General features: G+C 35.7%; 1 protein-coding gene across 1 annotated transcript; it reads right to left on the bottom strand.

The window, feature by feature from the left end:
- Positions 1-2,239: 2,239 nt before the first annotated feature.
- LOC112515814 lies at positions 2,240-9,168 on the bottom strand. Its single transcript, XM_025122749.1, has 9 exons — positions 8,397-9,168; positions 7,428-7,505; positions 6,255-6,581; positions 5,920-6,055; positions 4,496-4,658; positions 4,107-4,232; positions 3,824-4,018; positions 3,245-3,367; positions 2,240-2,483 (listed from the first exon to the last, which is right to left on the bottom strand). The coding sequence occupies exons 1-9, from the start codon at positions 8,650-8,652 to the stop codon at positions 2,391-2,393; spliced, it is 1,497 nt and encodes a 498-aa protein (XP_024978517.1). The 5' UTR covers positions 8,653-9,168; the 3' UTR covers positions 2,240-2,390.
- Positions 9,169-9,433: the final 265 nt, after the last annotated feature.

Below are 9,433 nucleotides of genomic sequence, written 5' to 3'. Positions count from 1 at the left end.
ATAATGAAGTTTAATTAATATCGGTTTATCTGTCATCGATAGAAGGTCAAAAACCATCGATGGAGGGGGTCCGAGCTTTTCCTCCCCTAAATTTGCACTAGCTTATTGACTCCATTCGCGTGTATTGCGCTCTGCTGGCTCTAAGACCCAATGAAAGTGTTTATGTATGCAATAAGGTTTTAAAAAATATTAAAAACATTTGTTTTGTAATAATCGATTAATAAAAATGTAATTCAATTATTTTTTATATTTATTTATTATTTTTTTCTATAAACTATTTATAAATAATGAAATCCAAATCCTACAAACCAAACACACTAACGATTTCAAATCCATTCAAGTCCAAATCCCTCAAAAACAATCCAACAAATCAAACAAACCCTTGACATTTTCTCTACCCAAAGTCCAAAAAGTTAAAATGTTATTTCCGTCAAAATCCTCCGCTCAATAGTACAGTAGTGTTGTGTTAGAGATATTAAGCAATAATTAATGGAACTGAAAAATAAAATAAACTATTTCATTTTATATAATATAATAAATCCATTTGCATGAGTCCAAATTTTCATCACAGATTAAAGCGGAAGTAATGAAAATTCATTCCCGTTCTTATTTTCTCTCATTGTTTTAATATAAAAAACAAACAATTAATTGATGACAAGTACAATAGACAAAGTAAAAAAACAAATGCAAGAAACTAAATGGTGGTAATAGGACAAGTATAAAAAGGATGAACCCAAATAATAATACCAACAATAAACCACCTTTTAAAATGTTTCTACTGTAATGGTCCACGATTACAGAATTGAAACGTTTCTACTGTAATGGTCCACGATTGCAACGCGATTATCACGAAGGAAAGAAAATTGTGATGTCTTAGAAGCACTTAGATGATTCAGGTCCTAAAGGTTGGAACTCTGAGACGTCATTTATGGGTTCACTTATTCATTCCCTAAAAAATAGTTATTTTTAGGGAGTGAATTAATCTCTTAGCCATTTCTTCTCTGTAGTTAAAAAAATGTCACTACCTTCGTAAGTGGCATATCCGTGACTTGTTGAGGTAGGTAGATTGCAAAAAAGAATTATTCAATTTCGACCCAGGTCTGCAAGTGGCATATCTGTAACTTGCGGACCCGTCTAGAATTCAAATAATTTTACAGTTTTGACTCAAGTCTGCAAGCGGCGCCTCTTGAACTTTGGAACTGCCAGATGTCAACTCAGGATGGAAACCCTGATGGAAATTTCTTGATACTAGCAGGGTACTTCGGTCACATGACATTGTGCAAGAGATATTCCATTAAGGTTTCTTTCCTTTGGTTGACATCTGGCAAGTCCGCAAGTTGTGGAGGTGTCACTTGCAAATCTAGGTTGAAAGTTGTAAAATTATTTGAATTGTAGACGGGTCTGCAAGTCATAGATGTGTCACTTGCGGAGGTAGTGATATTATGGTCAGTGTGGGAGAGAAATGGCTAAGAGATTAATACATTCCTTGAAAATGGCTACTTTAATAAATTTCCTTTTTAAATGGCCGGTCTTGAGGATCCCGCTTATAAAACCCTGATAATTTACAACCCCAATTGACGCAAGACATCTTTCCAAAATGAACCCTCATGTCACGTTAGATGCAAGACGGGTCTTCAATCTATTTTCATCGAGAACCCAGAAACCATTAAGAGCGTCCTAACGAATGTCCCGTCCATACTCATCATGGATACAGACACTTGGCAAGCTCTCAGTGCTTCCCTGATTCTCAATAGAAATAAGGTTCATAACCAAACATGGTTCCATGATGGTAATATGTAAAGTATATATATTGTCATTGGCCTAACAATATTATGTCAGGGTCCAAACTTTACCAAATCTGAGTTTCATTTGTTGTATATAAATATCGTATATTTAAAAGATAACAAATTGCATGAAAAGTAACGTACTTTAACTTGATTCCTATTTCCGGTAACGTACTTTTAAAACTTACATTTTGATACCTAAGATATAAAGTTTTAACCATTTAAGTACCTGGGTAACCAGTTGAAACATAGATATCTTAATATCGAGTTGAATACCACATCACTCACCGCATCAGCATGGTAACCGGTTATCTGCGTACTCAAATGTTTAAACTTTACATCTTAGGTACCAACATGGAAGTTTTGAAAGTTCGTTACCCAAACTATGAATCAAGTTAAAATACGTTACTTTTTCATGCAATTTGCCCTTTAAAATTTGATAATATTAAAAGTAAAAGAAACAAGAGTGAACATCATTTATATTATTGTGATCGACTGCATTCCAAAATCTCTGTACACTCACTCTTGATATCATTCATTCATTTCTCTATTTAGCAATTTATTTCAATAATATTGTATTTCATGAAAAAGGAAAAATAATGAGAATTAGAGTCCAAGGAGACTGTAATTATTGTAATCAATTTCTTTCAAATGGAGACAGCATAAAATACATTCTGGCAGTTCTTCACCCTTTGTTCCCTGTTTCAACATCAATCCAACATTTTCATTTTAGTTACACTCCACCAAATCAAACTAACACACCACCAAATCAAACTAACACAGTATATCTCTCAATAATCACTCGGGGATAGGGGGTACATGCCCTCCAGGGGGTCCCACTAACCCAGTATATCTCACTCGGATGTGGGATCCAGACCCTGCGGTGGGTATCTCACTTAGAGATGAGGTCCCACTAACCCCATATATCTCACTCGGAGGAGGAACACAGGCCCTCCAAGGGGGCCCACTAACTCAACATATCTCACTCGGATTTAGGGTCCAAACCCTCCAAGGAGTCGCACTAACCCAGAATATTTCATTTGGAGATGGGACCCAGACCCTTCAGGGGGGGGTCCCCCACTAACCCAATATAAGTGATGGGTCCCAAGCCCTTCAACTGGTTCCACTAACCCAAGTATACTTCACTCGGATGCTCGGATGTGGGATCTAGACCCCCTCCAAGGGGTCCAACTAACCCAGTATATCTCACTCGGGGTGAGATCCAAGCCCTCCAAGGGTCCCACTAACCCGATATATCACACTCTAAGGTGGGGTCCAAGCTCTCTAAGGGGTCCCAATAACCTAGTGTATCGAACTCAAAGTTGGGGTCCAAGACCATCAAGGTCCAAAGAGTAGAGTTGTTTTTATGAATACCCAGGCTTTCGGGGGGGAAACATACGTTAAGTTATGTTTCCTTAATAAAAACACACACGATAATTGATATGTTTCAAACCACAAACCTGGATGGTGAGTCCGAAATCGAGGTTACAGTGCTTCAATCGTTCTTGAAATGCTCCAAAACCTTTTCTCGAGATGTAACTGAATCTGTGCATGTCCAAATCAATTTCAAAGTAGTTTTCTCCCTGTCATGGTTTCAACAATCAGCAGTTTAAAGGATTATGGTCGATTGATGCTTGTGCCACATGCCTACTAATATATGAAACACTACAACACCAAATATGTCTAAATGTCCTAATAGACTGTTATATAGGACTTAGGTTTATAGCACCAAATAATTGTGCATCCTATATAATGGGTGTTAAATTAAGTTTTTAGGACATTTTTAAAATAAAACGTCCTATTTTAAAATTTGTATTATAAAAACATCTGTCCCGTTAAAAAGTGTGTTCATAGGACCTTCTCAAAACTGTCCTATAAACTTATTGTAACACTTTTACATAGAACGCACAATTGTCTGATCTTGTAGACTTAAGTCATATAGAGCAGTCTATTAGGACATTTAGACATATCTCTAACGTCCTATAAAACCAATAAAGCCGACTAAATAGTCTTGTCAAAAAAGACGTCCATGGACGTACCAGATAAAACTCATGTTGGGGTCGAGACAGGACCGGCTTCTCGTTGTAAGCATTCATAAGCTTCCTCTCTGCCGCACTTAAATGAAGATCCTCCAAGTTCGTGATTCGGCCCAAAATCTTTAATCGTTCCCTGCATGGCGCAATTGTATCTACCGGAAAACCCCGAACTCTTTCCACCTCATCATCAATCATTTTCTGTTACAAAATCAAATCGGAGTTCTGTAAAACTTGAATAGATATAAAACAGAAACAATATGGAGAAGGCAAACTACGACCATCATACCCTGATATTTTCTTGAAAATGGAGCGGGAGTTCCTCATAGTTTTCCGACAGCTTGAAGTAAAAAACAAAACTCATTCCTTCTCCATCGTATTCATGTTGAAACAGTGCAGGGGGATAGAGCGGTATCTGGTTATTGGAATAAGAGAAGGTTAGCCGAGGATGTTACAGTATAGGGTGAATCCACTTCATCCTTCGGAATAAAGATCAGGTTTGCGTATATTCTACCCACCCCTATCCCCTATTTTCGAATGGGATATACCGGGTTTGTTTGATTTGGTTTATAGAGTTCATGGTGAACGGTGCTTGTGTTTTTCTCTATAAACAAGATGTCTTAATATATCATGCAATTTAACTAGTTGAAGAAAAACATAAAGTAGGCGGATATATACCTGAAGATTTACGACGAGTAAAGAAGGGATTTTTCCCGATGATTCGATAGTTGGAAGTTCAAGAAGACGTGCAATATGATCGATTTTTCGTGGAGACAAGAATACATCAACACCAATGGGATAGAAAGCGGCTTGATTTGGAGCACTTTCTTTCTTTTTATCTCTGCCAAATTAAAAGGAGCAGCATACTATTAGGATCAATAATCACACATTAATATTTGCTGAAAACAAAATCAAACATGGCCCTCATCAAGATTCTTATTATACCTTGTGAATTCCCGATAGTACATCTCCTAACCGTTTTCTTACACTAGCTGTGCATCCATTCGATGCAGCGAGATACAAGATTTTATTGTAAACCAAGAACGCAAAATAATGCAATTTCTATTAAATAGAAATCACAAGTGATGAATGAACATGTCAGGCTAATTTGATGATTTGGTTAAAAAAACCAAAACAATATATTATATGATCATTGTTTCGTTTTAGTTATGAACTTTTTTTAGGATAAAGACTGATGGAGCATTTTGTCGTATTAGTATGACTCAATGATTAGCATGTATTTGTTCATGCTTATCAGTTTGTTTGAAATTGTCTATATGCAGTAATTACTTATAACTTGAAATTTAAGGGGTCATGAATTACTAAGCAACACTTGATGCTTAATAAATTGTTTTTAGGACTTCTATCTAAATGTTCTAGAAAATAGATACAAGGTTATTATTAAGATCAATAATCACACAGACAGTAATAGTTGGATCCACAGATTTGTAGACTAGTTTACACTTTCCATGTCCAACAAGTATCACATAGGTAAACAAGAATATATATATATATATATATATATATAGAGAGAGAGAGAGAGAGAGGAGGTTTAAGATATATGTACTCAAACCAATCAATTCAGATACTTATGAAAATTGTGAGAGTTCATTCATTATGATATGGATATTTATGGAAAATGATTAGAGTTCATTAATTATGATCAATATTTTATATTAAGAAACAATCGAGATATGTATGGAACTAGATATTCTCATTATAACTAGATGGATGGTTGAGATTTTCTTGTATGGGTTGTATGAACGACATGGTTTGTATTTGAAACTCCTTGTCTCTCTCTGTACATACATACATATACATACGTAAATATATACATATAAAAGAGCATCCGCAATGGAGCTTTTTGGCCACATAGCATAATGAAAAAGCTCCTGAAAAGAAATTCCATTTTTTGCTTTTAACCGCAGAAGCTCTCAATAGGCTTGTTATGTTTGGTCACCTAAGCTTGTGGGCCCCACTTTTTTTTTGGAAAAAGATCAAACAAAATGCTCGCCATTCTAGATGCTCTAACCTCACATTTGAAAGTGGTAATCTTGAGATGATAGAATTTAAAGAACATAAGCAAAATATCAATCTTTTACCTTAAATAATTATGCCCCCGGACCTTAAAAGTACTTGGCTCAAGCGGTGACCAAGAATCTGACAGTTTCTTCTCAATGGGACAACATGGAACCTGAGATCCCGCAGTTGGTCTTTGAAGAACGGCCTTTGGGGAGACTGAAAAAGAAAAAGAATACCACTCTTTAGGGTAGAGGTTAAAACAGCATACATCTTACCCCATATCCCATCTCCAGGTGGGATATACTGGGCTCGTTTGGTTTGGATTGAAATAGAAAAAAAATGGCATCCCAAAAACCATTTGGCTTTAACAATCATAAAGGGCAATAAACAAGAAGGTAGGGATCACGAGTCTTACATACGGAAAGATTGGATTGCCCTTCCCTCCATTTAAAGGAAAGCATGGAAGTAACTTTCTTCTTTGCACTTGGAGGGCTTGAGCATGGCGATTTACTCTTTACATCTGTGGAGGTGGTGCAATTAAGACAAGGGAGGCAATTATTTTGCAGAATACCAAAATTTTGAGATCCATTATCGTATACTACAGAGGCTCCATCTATGGAAGATGGTGGTACTTCGCTCGGTTTTATTAGTGAATCAGAGGCAGAGAAGGTAGCATTGTTGACATGATCGGAAAATCTTGGAGTCACGGATGCACTAATGGACCCATTCTGAGATATAATGTCTGTGTAAACAATAAGAAGCAAATTAGCATAGTAAGTGGCCTCCGTAATTCAGACTATGTTTGGCAAACTAGCTAATAAGCTAGCTATTGGCTGATAAGCTACCTAATAAACTAGCCATTTTTGGTATATAAAAACTAGTTGATAAGCTAGATGACCATGTAAAAGACCTAAAAAACATGTTGAAAAAATAATTGGAAAAATATAAGGGGCATAATTAGAAAAAAAAAAATAGAAAAAGGCCCCTAGAGTTTATGAAACGCTACTTGAAGTAGTTTTTCAAAAAGCGAGTTGTTGGCTGATAAGTAGGCTAATAAACTAGTCATGTTTGGTAAAAGGTACTAGTTGATAAGGTAGATGACAATGTAAAAAGACCCAAAAGAACATGTTGAAAAAACCTATTGGAAAAATATAACGGGCATAATTGGAAAAAATGTTAAAAAAACCCTAAAGTTTATTGAAACGCTACTTGAAGTAGTTTTTCAAAAAGCTAGCTTATTGCCAACCAAACGTGGATTTTTCAATAAGCTCAAAATATAAGCTAGCTTATGGTTGCCAAACATGGCCTTAGATACATAAAGATACACTTGTCAAGTTTGAGGCCAAAATACTAAAAGTCAACATCAATTTGATACAAATGACTCAAATCTTTGTAAGAAAGTTTGATGGTTACATTAAAGTTCATAATAAATACTAAAAATAGAAAGATTTTGGTGTTAGGTTTGTAGCATAATCCATATCAATTTTGATCTTGAAGATAAGTAAGTTTGGCCATCAAACTTGAAAATATACCTCTTTTCCAGAAAAGGAAAGATTTGTTGACTGTTAGAACTAAAAACACCTCTTACCATCTTGAGTGCTGTAGAAATCTTCATCCCCATCGGAATCAATCCCAATCGTAGTATCATACCAAGATTCTGAATTCCCTAATAACACCACATAGTTTATAAAATAATTAATTACCTTAGAGATGAATTCATAACTTAGTTTGTAACAAAGAATGCTGTTCAAAATCAAATACTATTAGAAGCTCATTTGTTATCTTTTTTGACTTAAACATGTTTACAAGTTCATCCATGTGAAATAAGGTACACTCAACAGGGCTGCAAATTTGCAATTCTGATACTGTTGAAAGTGTTTCAGATAAGGTTAACCAACATGTTAACTAATCGATTACGATAAAGTGGACTGGATTTTGTAAGCTTTGTTCCGGGTTGGGGGGGGGGTATTGTCTACAGTTGGCCTCTCTATGGTTGAATCAGTTGCGGAGTTTTCTTCCAGGCCTTTCAGCCAATTGATACGGCCCACGATAGCTGTTTATGCTAAAACCCGAGGAGTTTCTATCTAAAGAAACTAAGGCCCAATTCATTTATTTCATTTTCTTCCATCCTAAAATGGTTTCATCCTCCATTCTAGAATGAGCCCACAAATTGAAATTGTTAAAGAAAACTTATAAGGCCTAATGCATTGATATCAGAACACCATTATCATGAGTTCATCATAATTTTCTTCTTGTTTTGATCATCAGCTGCCTCTTGAGCCCACAAGAGCAGGTAGCAGCAGTATGTAGCAGAGCTGTAGGTCTCAATTTTGATAGCAGTTTAAACAATATGATGATTATGATCATACAGATGATAAAAGGTACTGAAATAGTTAGGAAGTTTTACAAAAATAATTGAGTAACAGAATCAAGAAGCAATTGGATATAGCTGTAGATTTCAATCCCCTGATGATCACCAGCAAGAAACCCCTAATTTCGAATTTGAATAAGCAAGTAATAAAGATGAAACAGAAGAAATTAGGGTTTCTATGAACACCTTGAAATGTAGGATTACGATAAGAACGACGATCCATGGAATTAGATGTGACTGCAGAAGGATCGACTTTGTTCCTGGATGAAAACCGATTGGTAGCATCTGTCTTCGATTTCCTACCAAGTCGTCTTCTTCGTCTCCTTCCATGTGTTCTTGCTTGTAATTTTGGTGTTGTTTCACCATCTGCAACATCTCCACGTTTCTTATGACCTAATCCAACACCCACGCATCCTTTTGCCTTCGATCCACATACTCCCATCTCTCTCTCTCTCACACACACACACAAACACCAAGAACACGCACAGTTGAAAAAGCAGCAGAATCAGCAGAAATCAACGAAGATGGTGATTGATTGATCAAAACAAATCTGTTTTGTACACAAGTATCGTTATCGATCCACTTCTTAATCCCCTAATTGCGAAATATGGAGATGATCGTAGTCGTATAGATGAATTTGGATGGATTCCAACAAGTCTCTACCTACTTACCCACTTTTACATACGTCTTTGGATTCAACACGATATATATAACTTCGCATTGAAAAATCGAAAAAAAACAAACAAGAACAGGTCAAGATAAAATCGTCCAACGTGTGATTGCTCCAGTTACTAACATGGAATGGAGATTCAGCCAATGAATTCTGACCCCAGTGTAAAGAAATGAGCAGGCAGTAATGCAGATAGTCTGCAAGAAATTTATTGTGGGATATTTTAAAAGGAAATTGAGAGATGGAGATGGGGTTTTAAATTTGGCAGCACCTGCAGTGGTACACCATCATTGTGTTTCTCCTGTAGGACAATCGTGTTCCACTATCTTTAAAGCATTGTTTGTTCTTTGAATGCTTTACTATTGATCCATGACCAAAGGATTATTTGCATGTTTGATAGCAAGATTATCATTATTAGATTATTATTTATAACGTAGATACATCTCGATTTTAATTTTGTATTTTATTATTTATCTTTATCGATATTATAATACGATTTTATATGTTTTTAATAAATCAATAATTATTATATTTTTTCAATAAAATATAATTT

The sequence above is a fragment of the Cynara cardunculus genome (assembly GCF_001531365.2).
Source record: "Cynara cardunculus var. scolymus isolate 2C chromosome LG 7, CcrdV1, whole genome shotgun sequence".
NCBI lineage: Eukaryota > Viridiplantae > Streptophyta > Magnoliopsida > Asterales > Asteraceae > Cynara > Cynara cardunculus.
The sequence above is the reverse complement of the archived record's forward strand: the minus strand, read 5'-3'. Positions and strand labels throughout refer to the sequence as shown.

What these genes read in the sequence shown, in the direction of transcription:
- LOC112515814 (XM_025122749.1), bottom strand. Translation starts at nt 8,652, where the DNA reads ATGGGAGTATGTGGATCGAAGGCAAAAGGATGCGTGGGTGTTGGATTA. An exon ending in GCAATCCAATCTTTCCGTAT is followed by an intron (nt 6,056 to 6,254) that starts GTAAGACTCGTG and finishes TTTCTTTTTCAG; the next exon opens with TCTCCCCAAAGGCCGTTCTT. An exon ending in ATTTCGGACTCACCATCCAG is followed by an intron (nt 2,484 to 3,244) that starts GTTTGTGGTTTG and finishes ATGTTGAAACAG; the next exon opens with GGAACAAAGGGTGAAGAACT.